This window comes from Prunus mume, linkage group LG1 (genome assembly GCF_029339155.1).
Source record: "Prunus mume cultivar Tortuosa linkage group LG1, ASM2933915v1, whole genome shotgun sequence".
NCBI lineage: Eukaryota > Viridiplantae > Streptophyta > Magnoliopsida > Rosales > Rosaceae > Prunus > Prunus mume.
In genome coordinates, this window is record NC_142698.1 from 6,831,282 (window position 1) to 6,848,318 (window position 17,037).

The 17,037-nt window shown below is 39.6% G+C and overlaps 1 protein-coding gene and 2 pseudogenes across 3 annotated transcripts; all 3 read right to left on the minus strand.

Moving 5' to 3' along the window:
- Positions 1-740: 740 nt before the first annotated feature.
- On the minus strand, positions 741-2,750 carry LOC148920872 (uncharacterized; annotated as a pseudogene).
- Positions 2,751-7,878: 5,128 nt separating this feature from the next.
- Positions 7,879-11,649, minus strand: LOC103343124 (cullin-associated NEDD8-dissociated protein 1-like; annotated as a pseudogene). The gene is made up of 11 exons (XR_016124665.1): positions 11,557-11,649; positions 10,989-11,203; positions 10,719-10,803; positions 10,543-10,644; positions 10,326-10,426; positions 10,094-10,204; positions 9,731-10,016; positions 9,475-9,569; positions 9,224-9,345; positions 8,952-9,111; positions 7,879-8,867 (listed from the first exon to the last, which is right to left on the minus strand). The product of XR_016124665.1 is annotated as a cullin-associated NEDD8-dissociated protein 1-like (transcript).
- On the minus strand, positions 11,237-16,702 carry LOC103343123 (pentatricopeptide repeat-containing protein At3g18110, chloroplastic-like). 2 transcript variants are annotated; one of them, XM_008246800.3, is made up of 5 exons: positions 12,975-16,702; positions 12,678-12,878; positions 12,439-12,529; positions 11,603-12,339; positions 11,237-11,511 (listed from the first exon to the last, which is right to left on the minus strand). In XM_008246800.3, exons 1-4 carry the CDS (start codon positions 16,628-16,630, stop codon positions 11,776-11,778), a joined length of 4,512 nt encoding a protein of 1,503 aa, XP_008245022.2. In that variant the 5' UTR covers positions 16,631-16,702; the 3' UTR covers positions 11,237-11,511; positions 11,603-11,775. The 2 variants fall into 2 exon arrangements, with proteins under 2 accessions (XP_008245022.2, XP_088899930.1); XM_089043804.1 differs by lacking the exon at positions 11,237-11,511 and having other exon boundaries at positions 12,112-12,339; positions 12,417-12,529.
- Between the last annotated feature and the right edge of the window lie 335 nt (positions 16,703-17,037).

Consider the following 17,037-nt stretch of genomic DNA (forward strand, 5'->3'; position numbering starts at 1 on the left):
ATTATTTACATGGCAAGTCGCAAATAAATTACATTATTTACATGGTAGGTCACAAATAAATTACATTATTCATCATCTGAACTATAATAATCTTCGTTACCATCGCTATCATCACTTTCGGTCTCCCAATCCTCCTCCTCCTCCTCATCCTCCTCGTCCTCCATAAGTACATCATCGTCGTTGTTTGGGCCCATGGTTGGATCGTATCGCGGAAGATCACCAACGTCAATTGTAATTGACCGAATCGGTATTTCTCTTGAAGACACTCCTTCAAGCTGAAACGATTCTTGTACAACATTTGAATCTAGAAGGGTTTGTGCATCATTTTCCATGAAAGATTCCAAACGTTGGTCAAAAACGTCGACGTCGTTGTCAGATGGGTCTAGTTCTGGTATAGCATACACGTTCCTCTGATCCATCTGCTGAACAACTTTCCAACTGCTGTCTGCTTTAGGGTCATCTAGATACACAATCTGTTTTGCCATGTTTGCCAAAATGTAAGGGTCGTCATCATACCAAGTTCTGTTAATGTTCACAGATAGTAACCCATAGTCGATTTTAACACTTCCCTGTCTATTCGGGTTTGTATCAAACCATCGACACTTAAACATGATTACTTGGTATCGGTCCTTGTAAAGCAATTGCACGATAGTTGTGAGTTTGCCATAGAAATCAATGTCCGTACTTTCACCACCACCTAGGACATGGACACCGCTGTTTTGCATACACAACTTGTCATATCATGCAGTCCCCAAAAATTTGATGCCGTTAACATGGCAACCCAAGAATAATTCAGTGCTAATTGGACCGAATGCCAAGTTATATAACTCTTCACTGTAAATGGGGGAATTCTCTGATTTCAACTTATTCACCTAATATTATACAAAAACATTCACATTTTAGTTTGAGAAGCATAAATACTACAATATATATATGTCAAATACAAAACACTTATACCTTACATATTCCAAAAACCATTGTGGAAACAATTCACGGTGTTTCTTGGAATACAAATGTGATGGATGTTCTCGCTTCATCATCTCTTCATGCACATCCAAGTATAGGATTATCTCATCACAATTGTTCAGTACGAACCAATGGGCCACCTCCATGTCATTTTTGGAAAACGCCTCTCCTCGTACAGGATCTCCAAAGGGTCGTGCGCTTTGGGCAAAAATAGAAAGTTTCGCATTTCTCACGCCTCCGTCATTATTGCGCTGAGGACGATTGAAAGCTGTGTCCACATATTTTAAATACATTCCACAGAGATTAAGCGCCTCGTATTGAACCCAAGCCTCTATAATTGATCCTTCGGGCTTCGCTCTGTTGTGTACGCTTTTTTCAGACTCTCGAGAAGCCTGCGAAAATAAAACGATACGATGCAAATTTAACAAGTAGCAAGCATAGGATAATTATGCATACACAAATATGGAATGATTATATACCTTTCTATTGGATACATCCAACGATAGTTGACTAGACCAGCAAGCAATGCCTCTTCTAGCAAGTGAACCATCACGTGAATCATACTTGTGAAGAAAGCTGGAGGGAATATCATCTCAAACTTGCATAAGACTTGGAAAATGTCATGGCGCAGCTGATTAATGTCATCGCCATAGCGTTTTTGCCGCAGTTGGGAAAAAAATCTGGATAACAATACGATTGGCTTGACTACATCTTCCGGTAATAGGTGTCGAATCCCCACAGGAAGTAGGCGTTGCATAAAGACATGGCAGTCATGGCTCCTTAGTCCAGTAAATTTACCCCCGTCAGGAAACTTTATAGTCGATACAAACTTTAGAAACTCTTTTTTGTCATTCGGTTTCATGGAAAAAAATGCAAGATCCTTTCTAGCTTTATGACTGTCCCTTTTCATCCATAAACCCCTTCGTATGCCCATTTTTTCCAAATCCAGACGAGCTTTGATCGTGTCCTTTGTCTTCCTCTCGATATCTAGAATCGTGCCCATCAATGTGTCAAAGACATTTTTCTCAACATGCATAACGTCGAGATTGTGCCTCAATGTTAGTTTAGACCAATATGGAAGCTCAAAAAACATAAGATTGTGCGTCCAATTCATATGTGTAGCAGGTCCTGGTCCAACTAATTGTTTTTCCGAATGGAGCAAAATCCAAACAGTTAAGCTGTTCTAAGATCTCATCACCGAACCTCTCTCTAGGTCTGAGGCCATGCTCTTTCTTCCCGTCGAACTCTTTATCCTTTTCCCGCCACTCCTGGTCTCATGCCAACCATCTCTGATGACCAAGGTAACAAACTTTTCCGTCGTGCCAACTAGAAGTCACATCGTCCTTGCATACAAGGCATGCCATATAACCCTTCATGCTCCACCCAGAAACCATTGCATATGCGGGAAAATCATTCACAATCCACATAACTGCTGCCCGCAAAGTGAACATCTTCCTAGTGGATTTATCGTACGTACGCACAACGTTTGTCCATAAATCCTTGAGCTCATCAACCAACGGCTGTAAGTAAACATCGATTGACCTGCCGGGATCCTCAGTTATCAAAACAGTCATCATCATATATTCCTTTTTCATGCACTTCCAAGGCGGCAAATTATATGGGAATACGAAAATCGGCCAAGTGTTGTAGTGTTGGTTTAGAACCCCGTACGGATTGAATCCATCAGTGGCAAGTCTCAATCTAACATTTCGGGGATCAGCAGCAAACTCAGGGAACGTTCGATCGAACTCTTTCCATGCTTCCCCATCTGCAGGATGCCGCATCACATCGTCATTTACCCGTTTTTCCTTATGTCACCTCATATCTGTGGCAATATGCGTCAAAATATACAAGCGTTGCAACCTAGGTTTCAAGGGCAAATAACGCATGACTTTTTGTGGAATCTTAGTCATTCTATTCTGAGATGTTGTTTTGAACCTCGACTCCTTGCATATAGGGCATGTATCCAATGTTTCATACTCTTTGTAGAATAACATGCAATTGTTTTTGCAAGCATGAATTTTTTCATAACTCAATCCAAGACCATTCAACACCTTCTGTGCCTGTCGGTGGTCTTTCGGCAAACAATTGTCCGTCGGAAGTATTCTCTTAAAAACCCCTAAAAAGTAATCGAAACACAGGTTCGACATACGATACTTTATTTTTCCGTGCATTAGCTCCACAATGGCCGTCATAACAAAAAGTTCTACGCACCGGGTATAACTCTTGATTGGCATTTTGTACAGTTTTCATCTGTTCGAACTCTGCTGTCCATTGATGTAGGCACGTCATCTTCCCCCTCCTGATTGCTGCTGGTCGATGCAAATGGAAAAGCATAATTTAGAATATCTATGACTTGTTCATTAGGATCCACAATAGGTTCAACATTCTCCGCTCTTGTGGCCCTTGAAGACAAAGCAATGTCTAATTGTTCCCCGTCATAGGTCCAAGTGCTATATGTCTCAATCATTCCATTCCTTACCAAATGAAATTGAACATTTTCAATTGTCTCCCATAACGTGTTATTACACCTCCGACAAGGACAACGGATTCTAGTTGTACCCAGGTTGTGTGTCCATGCAAAGGCAATAAAATCCTCGATTCCATCTAAATATTCATTTATGCACCTATTCAGGTTCTGTATCCACCTCCTGCTCATAATTCCTGGAACCACAATCACAATACAACAATCATGTTGTATTCGTACAAAATCATAATGTCACCTTATGCCTCCCGTAATGGCCCTATCCCATTCGGGAATGCATAGTCATATCACATAATTTACGGCTACATGAGATTAGATTTAGACGTTGATGAATTTCGGCAGCATCTCGACACAATTCTTGAGGTGTATCGTAGGTATAAAATACCTACGTACCACCCAAAGAACGTACCGAGATGACACCGAAATCTCCACAATCGAAACCTAATCCTATAGCCGTAAATTACGTGACACGACTATGCATTCCCAAACTGTCCAAATAATGGGACAATTCAATAATTAATTGGACCGCAGTCATGCTTTCGCATCCATGCATACATCAACGTGCATAAATTTAACAACATAATATAAATATAATTTCACAAAACAATTTAAACATAATGTAATTAATTTTATATTTTTAAATTATAAAACGACGAAAATACCTTATCAATCGTTCTCTAGTAATCGCTAATCACATATAATATCCCTATAGACAACGAAATTAATGGTGTCAGTATAAATTTACATTAAAACTTTTACACTAACGACAAAAAATACATACCCAACGAACGTAGCAGAAGCGGAGGTAGTTCAACTCATAAACGAAATGAAATTGACGAGTTTTGTTTGCCGAAATCGTTCGAGAGAGAAGGAGAGGCAAGCTGCAATTTTTTTTTCCAGTTTGCCTCTACAATGGCTGAAACCGATGAAGTAGAGGATGAAGATTTGCGCAACGAACAAGTATTAAATCGCGCTAAACAAAAAATAGTCGTCACGCAAAAACATAACAACTTGCGGGACAAAAAATTTCATCGTCGTGCGAAATTCGTCGCGCAATTACAGTTTTCATCGCAATATTCATTATTTCGTCGCGCAAGGTTGTGCCGACATCGAACTTTGCGCGATGATAATAATATTTTTCGTCTCTCAAGTATTCGTCGCGCCAAGTCATCCCGTAAATCGCGCAAGATGTTAGAACGTTTTTAGCGCGACGAAAATTATTAATCGTCAAAGAGTAAGCGCGACTAAATAAAATATCTCGTCGTGCAAGAATTTGGCACAAAACCTAAAACCCGCATTTTCTTCCAGCTTTTTTTTGCGGCGCCAATAACTTTTGTCGCAGAAAGCAATCTTTGCGGCGACATTTGTTGTCGTGCAAGGCTTTAGCGTCAAAAAAAGGTTCCCAGAGTTTTCCTGGCTTTTTGCGACGATATAGTTTTTGTCGCTCTAAGACTTTTTGCGTGACGAAATTTTGTCGTCGCTCGATTTTGCGCTACGCGTGGTATGTTTAGTCGTGCAAACTCTCGTCACGCAAATAGTGAAATGTAGTAGTGTCTATTTGTAAGCTATTGTTGGTTTCATTGGTGAAGGAGACCAAGGTGTATCCTAAGGCTCAGCTACCCTTTCGAAATGCTCTTGGGGTCTGATCCTTGAACTCGAGACTCAGGGGCAATTTCATACATTTGGCTCTTTCTGAGCCAGGCCCATCGAGTGCGAGCGAAAAAGCCCCTACAATCTCTTGAAAATGTAACCTACTTATCTCTTGAAAATATAACATGCTTTGGTGCAGAGCTTTTCTGCACATGGAGGGGGGATTTGATCTTCTTTTCTTGGTTTTTAAAATGGAGAAGGTTTTTCGAAAAACCTGTCTTCATTAACTCCTATCACTTCCTCTGTCTTAGTTGAGAATTTTAACTTTTTCAAAGTCAGAAAGTCATGTGGGGTTCCTTTTGAGGCAAAAAATATGCTAATTTGCACTTTTGAGGTTAACATCAGATGGTGAGAGTGTTTAGAAGCTAGGTCATTTGATCTAAAGCTGAGTGTGTCATATTTAATTGCCAGTAATGGTAATTAAATTTTTTTTAACTATGGTAATATTTGTAATCTGCCCAAAAAATGGTATGGGCCATCTCAGCATTTTGGGTTGATTTCCAATTCCAATAGATACAAAGCCCAATTGGTTTTTTGTTATTATAGGCCTTTTAACAAAATGGGCTGGCGTGCAAAATTTTGGCCCAAACAGTTTCTAGTATGAAGTTATGAGCATTTAATCCTCCCATTTTCAATTATATCTCTCTCCTCCGTCCTCAGGTACACCTCTGACACTCTCCGCCTCCAAGTATTTATGGAATTGTTATGGAATACAAATTTGGTTTGTAAAAACCCAAGCTTTTTGTAACCCAAAAACAAAAACCCCAAGCTTTAAAATTAAATAAATAAATATTTTCTTCTCTGTCAACCCGTGTAATTCATGTAGCCCTTCCCCAAATCACAGTTCTCTCCCTCAGATTTCTTAACTTTCTTCTCTCTATTTTGGGTTCATTTTGATGGGTAATGATTAACTCTTGGGTTTGGTTTCGTTTTTGTGGCTTGGTTTCTTCTCTTTTATCAGTTCTATGATTTGAAAAAGAGACTTAAAAATTGAGATTAAAAAGGGAGGGGAGTGCTGAGGTTTCATACCAGAAAAAGACACGAAAAGGGTTGCAGGCTAGGGAGAACGAGAGGGAAGAGGTAAAGAGAAGTAATTAGAAGAAGGAAAAAAGGAGGAGGAGGATTGCAGGCCAGGGAGAATGAAAGGGAAGAGGTAAAGAGAAGTTAATAGAAGGAAAAAAAAATTGAAGGAGAACTGCAGCCTACAGGCCATGGAGCAAAACAAAAGGTTTTTATCAAATAGTCATGGGTTTGCAAAATTATCACATTTCATCACTGCGTTTTTGTGATACCAATGGCACTCTCATCAGCGCGTGAAATGGTATAGTTTGCTTAATCAAATTTTCTGTTAAGTAGCTGACGTGGCACGTGTGTGGAGCCTACACATCCAATAGTATACATCCATGTGGCTTTAAATAAAATATATTATATTTTAAATATTTTAAAACTTAAAATCCAAAAAAAAAAAAGAAGACTTGTACCATCTGTGTTCTTACTCTGCCAGCGCCTCCTACCCACCCTCGCAGACCCACTCTGCCTCTCTCTCCCTCCTCTTCCTCCCTTCTCTCTCTCTCTCTCTCCCTCATCTTCCTTGATTTTTACAGGCTGATCTACCATAGCTTGATGTAGTTTCTGCATTAGGAAGTTTCTCCGTGGCCAAATCTAAGCTTCAAAACACAAATTCTCTATGTGGGTCACTGTGAATATGAGCTCAGTGGTAGTAATTCCCAACTCCAGAGTCCCTCACATGATAATCTGATGAAATAAACACTTGGGTCCTTTTTTGTTTGACCAAAACCCGCAAATCAATGAAACCCAAATCTTAAAAGTTTGAAAAAAAAAGGTATGGGATGAGACCCAATAGTGAAGATGAAGCGATCCAATTATAAGATTTACAAAATACCAAACCTGGTGGCTGGTACAGTTACACAGTCATAACATAAACATTGAGTTGGGTTTTTGGATTAGGGAGAGAGAAGGGAAAGCCCAAGAAGTCAAGGAAGATCAAGGAAGTTGAGGGAGAGAGAGGCAAAGAGTGGGTCTGCGAGGGTTGGAGGCGCTGGCAGAGGGAGAACGCAAATGGTACAGGTTTTTTTTTTTTGTTTTGGATTTTATGTTTTAAAATATTTAAAGCCACGTGGGTGTATACTATTGGATGTGTGCTTTACACACGTGCCACATCAACTTAATAGAAAATTTGATGGAAGCTAACAGCGAGTGACCATTTGATGATGTAGAATTAAGGATTGGTGTCAAAAAACATTAGGACGAAATATGATAATTTAACCTAAAAAATTGTGATAAAAAGCAACAAAAAATGAAGGAGGTGCAAGCCAAAGAGAGTGGAAGGGAAGAGGAAAAGCAAATAAAAAATAACTTACAGCTATAAGCATTTAAGTGGTTTGGGATATTGAGCTGGAATGCTGTCCACTGCGCTGTCAGGTAAGTTTTTCTCATAATTTAGGAAATCATAAATATTAGTTATTTTTTAATTCAGTATGATTGTTTCATCTTCATAAAAAATAATATAAAAAAATAATTAAAAATAATTAAAAGTTAAAATTATGCATAAAACAAAATAATATTAAATTATAAAAAGCCACTATGAGTCATTTCTCTCTCATCGTATTTAGAAGCTCCTAAAAACCTCCCTATTTTAGGAGATGGATAGGGAGTATGGTTGGAATTGTATTTTTCAAATTTCTCCCTAAAATTTGTCTAAGAATGTGGTTTAAGAAGCCCCTTGTGAATACTCTAAGGCCAAATGCACAACTTGATTAAAGAAAAGAAAAGATTTACAATTTAAAAAATAAGCTTTGTCAACTGTATATAATGGACGACTTAAATTAAAAAATAAAAAATTCAATGACAAAAATCTCGTTGATTCCACACCCTATATAATCTGTTCAGCAATACATCATGTAACCAAATGATGGTTAGTTGCAGAGGCAAAAACATCGCAATGACTTGAACCTAGTATTCCCACGATAAAGATGTGTTCATGCAGCTTTGAATTCTAAACTTCATTTTCAACTTCCGTGTAATCTGCCACAGAGAAGCTCAGCCTGCACACGACAAAATAATGATACAATCTTCCTCGGTGGCTGCGCGAAACCTTGACATGACAGTAAGACAGACGAGTTCCAACTAGTCCGTCATTCATTTCGGATGGAATAATACTTGTCCGAGAGAATTGAAGATTTTGAGATTTCATTCATATTCTTGAACTTAAGGCTGCAATCTTCACCACTGCAGGATAAGAAATATAACAAAGCAGTAGAAGATTCATCAATGTGAAAACAAACACGTGCGCGCAAAGGAAAGCAAAATACTGGGGAAAGGATCCACCAATGAGTCTAGTACTGAAGGACGAACCAACGCCAACAAGAATTTCATGCAGAACCTACATCAGGACATGGATAAAAGGCAAGGGTGAAACCTTATATGATGCAAGGATGCAATTGGACTAAGAGTGCTGTGAATCATATCTTTGTTGCGATCTACTTCTTGCTTGATAGCATCGTACCGAATTTGTACTGCTGTCATCTTTCAGAATTTCAGTTAGCACTTTCACAATAGATGAACATTGTTGATCACCAGCAGCTAGGCAAAGGACAGCCGCACATTGAGCTATTGAATACAAAGTTTGTTTTGCAACCCCACCTGACTGGGGAGATGGTTTAGCACTTGATAGCAGAGAGTCTAGTAAGGTATCAAAACTTGTGTTTGCAGAATACACCAAGGAAGCAAAAAATTTTTGCAATGCCTGCAATATCCAACAAAGAATGTTCTCAAACATGTACAACGTTTCTAGATCAAGACAAAACACCAGTTAGATAGATAAAATTACCAAAAGGGCTTGCCCCTGCAGCAATGAGCTCTTAATTAACATTAGGGCTTGCGGAAGAACTTTGTTTCTAATAGCCAATCCAACAACCAGGCTTGACCTGTCTGCCATCAAGGTGCAGCAGAGTTCCAGGGTGAGGGCTGTCATATGCAAGTCTGAATCACTGGAAATGTGTATTAGATAGACACTAAGGTTCACAAATTAAACCAACCTGCCACCAATCACACAAAAATTTGAAAAGAACAAAAAAATTGGTGAAGTAGCAAGAGAAAAACCTTATCAGTGTGGCAAGTTATACAATAATAACTTCATAAGCAGATGAGCCAATTTTATCTCCATAAGCAACAATTAGGGAATTCAGGGTCCACAATGTTGCCTGTCTTAGAGGCTGATTAGCCTGATTTCCACCAAGGCAAAGAATATTAGGATTAATTTCATAGGTCTTTGAGTGATTCTAACATGAATTTCATAAAAAAATTTGTAAGAAGATTATGAATTCAACGACATATTAAGTAAATTCCCATACCTTCCTTAAGAATGCAGTCAACTCTGCAATCACTTGCTCAAACATTCAAGATTGAGCTATTTTCAGTGGAGAAGCAGCAATGACAGCAAATGCTTGGATGCAAAACACTCAAGGTCTTAGAAACTTAAGACATGTACATAATAATACAGTCCCAAATGTATATCTTCAGAAAGTAGAGGCCGAAAAAAAGACATCAGCAAACAAATGGCAAAGGAACAGTCACAGTCAGTCACAAAAGTGAGCAAAAGAATTACCTTCACAGCTGTAAGTCAAGTGATCTCATTTCCCATCCGATCAACAAGTACAGGAAGGCATACTGGCAGTTCAACATTAAGGTTATCACCAAATGTTGACACAACTAGATCCATGCAAGATATAGCACATTCATTTACCTCCTGCAAAAGAATAGACATGAGCCACAATATGTGCAGATATAAACAATTAAGTACATATATAGGATGATCTTGATCTTTATTTGTCAAGCGTGATATTATGGCATTATATATTGGATGAACATAAGGTTTGAAATCAAAACCAATCCCCTACATGGAATAACCATATCATATAAGTACAGAAAAGTTTAACAGGACCACAAGACTAAGTGTGCCCACTAATACACCTCGATATTCAGGCGAACGACATGGAAAAATTCCTTACACACCCTTAGTGCCTTGGCTGTGACTTTGTAATAACGCTCTCCCACAGCAGATACAACAGGACTAGAAAGAGCCTGCAATAATATGAGTTTATATTTTATAATGTCCCCAAATGAATGCAACTAGTGGTCTATTTCTCAAAATCATATCAGCGCAGTCATAACATAGCATATTCGTAAGAGTTACTGCAGTTACCTTGATATAAGGATGGAAAACACAGAAGGAGAATGTGAAGCCAGCACCAATCGTGCAAATATAAGAGCTTCAATCTTTAAATTGGAGGTAAAAGACCTATCCTAGAAAAAATTACAAGAGACCACCAAAAAAAGGAAAAAAGGGGAACAAATATCAGCACCAGAAAAGACTTATCTTAGTTCAAAATACACTTACAATTTGAGACAATTTTACTTACACTTAACGCCTTTTCAATTCCTGGACTGAGTGAACCCATGTGATCAGCCAGGAAATCTGGCAAGACCACCACAAGTTCTTTCAAAACAGAAAACGCGCCAACCTGAAAATAGATAAATGTTATAGTTCATAACATTCCCATAACAGACAATCCAAAAGATACTTAAAAAATCCTACCTTTGTCTTGATAGATTTCTCATGTAGCGGCCTATTTATAGATCTGACAATCTTTGGCACTTCTTGCTTCAATAACCATTTTGGACTGCAAAACATGCCAAGAATTTAGCAAAGGCATCTAATAACTCAGAACTAGGACTTCCCTAGTTAAGAATCTAAGATTTCTAAAACCATACCCAACCGAGCAAATGCTAGATAAGAGGTAAAAGAGAAAACAAACTGCATGTACTTTAACACTCAGATAACATTACAAGTTTACAAGTAAGTTACCTCTGTTCGTTTATCTCAATCTGTCCTTTTGTAACATTTTCAGTTTGCTGCAACAGTTCAATGAATGTATTAAAAAATCCATCTTCAGCAAAATAATTAATCCCGTGAAGTGAGATGATCCACTGACATTCATTCTGGTTTACATTGACATTTTCCTCCCTCTCTTCAAACCTGTCAATTAATTTTGGACAAGCCTGCGGAAAAGCAGAAAGTGTTTAATGATTTCATTGAAGGACTATTGTGAGAACTGAAGGAAATTAAAACATCACATTTCAAGTCGATGAGAGACCAGTACCAAGTAAAATACAAAATCAAAATGTTACAAATATATCGATAACACAAGAGAGCACACAAAAATATAATGAGAAGTTTCAAGAGAAATTGCAAACAATCTCAGGACTATTGTCCTCATACAGCTTTGAAAGCATCTCAGGACGGGAAACAATTAATGCCGCTAAGCATTTAGCCGCTGCTCTTCGGACTTTCCAGCTGACATCTTCATCCCCGTATATTCAGTTGCTCACTACAACATAATAAAGGCAGCATAATTAGAAATCATTTAGTGGACCTGTGATTCCGAGTCAAACATAACCTCACACAGCTTGAAAACATACTCATCTTCCTCCCCCTCGTGAGTTTCATCATCACAATCCTCCTCCATGCTATCAGTGAAGTTCGGGTCTTTAAAGTTAATGTGACATGAGATCAAAAAGAAAGATTTAAACTAAGAGGTGCTGAAGTGGAAGAAGGTACAGAAACTATGCAGCCTTTCCATACTTTCACAACACTATTTTAAAGCTTTTTGTCCTGATACAATCTGTTTGGTGTTTGACAATGTGGACGGTCTTACATATTTCCTCTTTCTAAGCTTTTTAATCCTGCTCACCCTCCTTGGATTATCATTTTCCTTCATTTTCTCTAACTTCTCTTTCCTCCCTTCAATATCAGATTGAATAACTTTCTCTCTCTTTTCATCTGATAGCAAAGCCAATCTAGCAAATTTCTTGGGCCTCACTAGGCCAAGCCTCTCGGTTATTTCCTTAAATGCAGGAACAAGACCGCGTCGTAGGAAGCATCCATCAATCAGCTGCATTGAGTTTGATTCAGGGAGAGCTGGGGCATCTTTCAACTCAAGGTCCAAACAAAATGGGGAGTCCTTTAACCACATCCTGAGGGAGTGTGCCTTCGCTACAAGAAGGCCACTTCGTGTTTTACAAGGCAGAAAAGGTGAACCCATCTCCCAAAGGCATGCCTTCAATGTACTGTTAAGTGAAACCATGTTGTACTCGGATGTCCCTGTTATCAGCACGACTGATTTTGGAGACTCTGGATAACCCTCCAATGATGCATCCTGCTATAAAACAAGAAACTGTGTTAGACTCACAAATGAAAGGGGAGCTTCAAAAGAGTAGTGATCTCAAACGAAACTGTGAAGGAGAAAGAGGGTTGCCTGCATCTGATCCAACCATAATGTAAGACCAACAAGAGCAGAACCAGCTGATAACTTTCTAAAATCAGCAGCCCAGTCTTTGTCAGCTACCCTGCATTTAAAAGATTACTGGATATAAGCAAACCGATGGAAACGAAAATTGATTGATAAGGAAAATCACTTTCTTTTCTTTAGCCTTGATAGACATAATTTCTAGTCTTCATACCAGATGGTTGACTATTGGATCTACCAACACCTACCTGAACACATCATTGTTATAGATGCCTCTCTTTACTGCTAATTGGAAAACCCATGAAGCAGTGGCTCGGAGTTCATATGCCCACAAAAGGTCCTCCAAAGCATTGACAAAGTTGAAGGCTGCATTGTCTTCCAAGGGTTCTAGTTTTTCTAGGCAACGATCTACTTCCAAAATCAGTGACTCAGGTTTTTCTGTCACAAGCCTACAAGACAAGATTTGCTTGGAGACGGATCAGAGGAGAAAAAACTGGGAAAAGAAGAAAAATCTGATTGTGATTCTATTGAGAACTAATAATTACCTGATTGGAAGATCAAATCCGGCATCACGCAGTGCATTTAGTAGAATAATGGCTTCATTTTTGTGCTGGGATAAACTTGCAGCCCGTATAAAGCAAGTCCATATTCTATGATCTGGCTCCAGGCCTACTTCCTTCATCTCATTGAGCTTTTGAATTCCAATGTTATAATCTCCATTCTTCAGATAAGCACCAATAACTGAACTATATGGTAACGTATCAAGATCTAAGCCAGTTACTTTCAAATTGTCAAGCACCTTTTCAGCTTCCTGAGGCTGTCCAGAGCTGCCATAAGAAACCATAAGCAAGTGCATTGTGGCAAAGTTGGGTTCTATTCCTGCCTCTTTCATCATGGTGAACAACATTTCAGCTTTGGCATGGTTTCCTGAATTTCTAAACATTTTCATCATTGTATGATAGAAGGACCGATCCAGTTTACATCCATTTGACCTTAACTCTTCAAAAAGTTCCTCAGCTTGATCCAACAGCTTCTGCTTACCAAATGCCGAAATTAAGCTTTTGTAAGTGTCCAACTTAGGTTCTAGGCCCTGCCTTCTCATTTCCTGCATCAATGATAAACCTTCTTCTGGTCGACAATCTCTGCAGTACATTATAATTAAAGTATTGTAAGTATCGTCATCAGGTTGAAGTACAGCTTCTTGAATCAGCTGGTATACTTTAACTGTCTTTTTGAAATCCTTAATTCCTGCATATAACTTAAGCATGGAATTCCATATTGAAAGATCAGGCTTGAACCCTGCCTCTTCCATCTCATAAACCATTGCTTCAACATCCTTTACTCGTTTTCCCCTGCACAATAACTTGATCATAATCCTGAAACAATCCATGTTAGGAAAATAACCTGCAGCCTTCATTCCATGGTATAGCTTCTTTACCTCAAATATGTTACCTTCTCGAGCAAATGCTTCAAGCATCAAGAGAATTGAACTCTTGCTTATTTTTAAACCCATATCTTGCAACTCCTGGATTAGAACATAGAGCTCATTCAATCTCCCATCGGCAATCAGAGCTTGTAAAAGACCATTTACAGAATCAATTGTTGGGGAAGGACCATCTCTCGTCATTGTGTTAAAGACCACTCTAGCTCGCTCATAGCAACCACTTGCAGCATAAGCTTGTATCAAGGCATTCCAGACCTTCCTATCCACTGCTTTACATCTTTGTCTAAGACTTCCCACCAAACTTTCAGCTTTCTGCCACAGCTTCAATTTCCCGTAGACTTCAATAACATTAACATATATGTTGACATTGTCAAACAAAATGCCTTTCATTTCTGCCTGATCAATCAAAAGGTGGGCTGTCTCAGGGAAACCCATCTTACAATAGATGAGCACCATAATTTGGTAAAGATGCTCAGATGGTTCAACGCCATATAATCTCATGTCAGAATAAACCTGAGAAGCTTCACCAAAGAGTTCATTCTCTTCGCAGCCTTGAATCAGGATTTCATACATGGTTGAACTTCTGCTAAAAGAATGGAACCCTCTGGTATTACTATATTCCACCAAGGCAGCATCAAATCTGTGAGCCTTGCATTGTATGACAACCAATGCTTCAGTTATAAGTTGATTGGAACCGGGAGCATGTTCTCTCAAAAATTCAAGCAATTCACATGCTTCTGAGTGCCTTCCACATGAACTATATGAACTGACAATAGATAAAAGACTTTCCCTGTCCAACTCATAGCCACTGGTGATGGCTAATCTCAACATTTTAGCAGCATGGTCAAAACATTCTCCCTTAACAAGAACAGAAGAGATAACTTGTGGGTTCATACCACCAACTTTTTCCATATCTCTGATCACTCTTTCAATGACTTCCAATTTATTTTCTCTTCCAAGCACCCGCAACATAAACCCATAGAGGGCATGATCCAGCTTGAAACCGTCATGCAGCATTTCCTGATACAACGTGATAGCCTTCTTTGTCTCATTGACCTTCAGAAAGATATCCAACATAACTGAGTATGCTAGATGATCTGGTCTAATCCCAGACTTAACCATGCAATCAAATGTCTCTTGAGCCTCCACCTGTTTCCCAGCCTTGGCATACGCACACATCAAAGCACTATAAGTCCGAAGAGTGGGTTTCACTCCACTGTCCAACATCTCTGACATCACATTAGCGGCCTCTGTTATCTTATTTGCTTTTCCAAGCGAATCAATCAATACAGTGTATGTAACAGCATCAGGAGTCCGGCCTAGCATTTTCATGTCCCTGTAAAGCTGAAACGCTAGATCATGCTGGCCCTGCTTGCCATACATGTGGATAATAGTATTGTAGGTCATCTCATCTTTACCAAACCCCATTTTCATCATATCTTCACCAATATCCCTCACCTTTTCTATATCAAGTTCTCTTGCAAAAGCATACAACAAGGAATTATATGTCACTGCATCTGGGAAAAACCCTTTCGACTCCAATTCCTTAAAGAGCTGCTCAGCTTTGCTTGATTCTCCACATCTCCCATATACGGAAATCATGGCATTGTAAGTCCAAAGATCAGGCTGACAATTATGTGCTTCCATATCATTGTAAACCTTCACTGCCTCCTCCAAATTGGATTCACGCGAACAGCCACTTATAAGAGTATTATAAGTTATTATATCTGGCCTAAGACCTGATCTTCTCACCTCATTTAAAAGGTCAATAGCCAAGTTTGGTACCATGGCTCCTGACCTCAGGCGAGCATTTATCAAAGTATTGAGACTCACGAGGTCCGGTTCGCACCCTCTCTCACGCATTAAATCGAGCAATTCTTGGACCTTATTAAACCGGCCATTTCGTGCATAGACGCCCATCATGGCATTGTACACTTGGACTGTATTGCCAGTTCCGGGCTCAGCCCTCGTGAATATTTCCACGGCTAAGGCTTCCTGGTTAGCCTTTCCAAGGACTGCTAAGATAGTGGCAAGCATCCGTGCATTCGGGGAGTACCAGTGGCGTAAATTCAGCCACTCGTAGACCTCCAATGCACGCTGCCAGCTCGACTGGCCCACCCATTTCACCACAAAGCAAAAATCAGTTGGGGTCATTTGAACTTTCCTATCATCCAACACATCAGCCACAAACTCGTCGGGTTTCAGTCCCAAAATCCTATCAGTAAAAAGTTTCACTCTTTCTCTCCAATCTTTGGCTCTTTTGAGAGCCAGTTTGGTCATTTTCTTGGCCTTAGTCTTGCTGGGCCTCCCCAACACTTGTTGGGTTTCATCATTCGTATCCAAAGAACCCACAGAACCCAAATTCAGGTCTCCTTCCTCTTTCCCCTCAGAGTCGGAATCAGTGGAATCTTGCACAACATGGGTCGGGAGTGGAGGAGTGAATTGGGTGTGAGGTGAGGGATAAGTGTCAGTGAGCTTCAAATGGGGCCATCTGACTGAGGGTGAGGCTCTGCCATAGCTAAATTTCTGAGTGCTTTTCGTGCTCCTTGTGCAATCATCGCAGCCATTCGGTTGCCCAGTCGAGGAACGAGAAGTAGAAGCAGTACTAGAAGTGGAACAAGAGCAAGAAAGAGAAGCGGTTATTTTGTATACCTTAGAAAACGCAGACGAAGGCGATGATGATGATGATATCGAATCTGAATGTAATAATGGCGCGGTGGGAAGGGTCGTCGTCAGCGCCCCTGTGAATGCCGCCATGAAGACTCGCTTTTGAATTCTTTCCGTGTGCTGGTTCTTGTTTTGGTTGATGGTCGCAGGCAGCAGAGCGCAGATATTTCTTTCCGTGAGCTGGTTCGTGTTTCGTGTTTTGTTTACTTATCACGAAGTGATTGGGCTAGCTAAGTTGTAAATATTATATGTGGGCTTCAGTTTCACGCCCAGACTATAATCGCCCAGACTATAATAAGGGGTAAGTTATAAGGGGTTCACTTTATAGTCATTGGATCAATCCAAGGGCTGGGGAGAATTGGGATAAAGTTGTGCAATCGGGTAGGTGAGGAACCCAAACCCGAATTTAATATCCAGCAATGAAGTTGGTCCCAACAAAAAAAAAAAGAGAGGCAAGTTCGAAGTTTGAACAGAAAAAACCCATTGATCTCAAACTC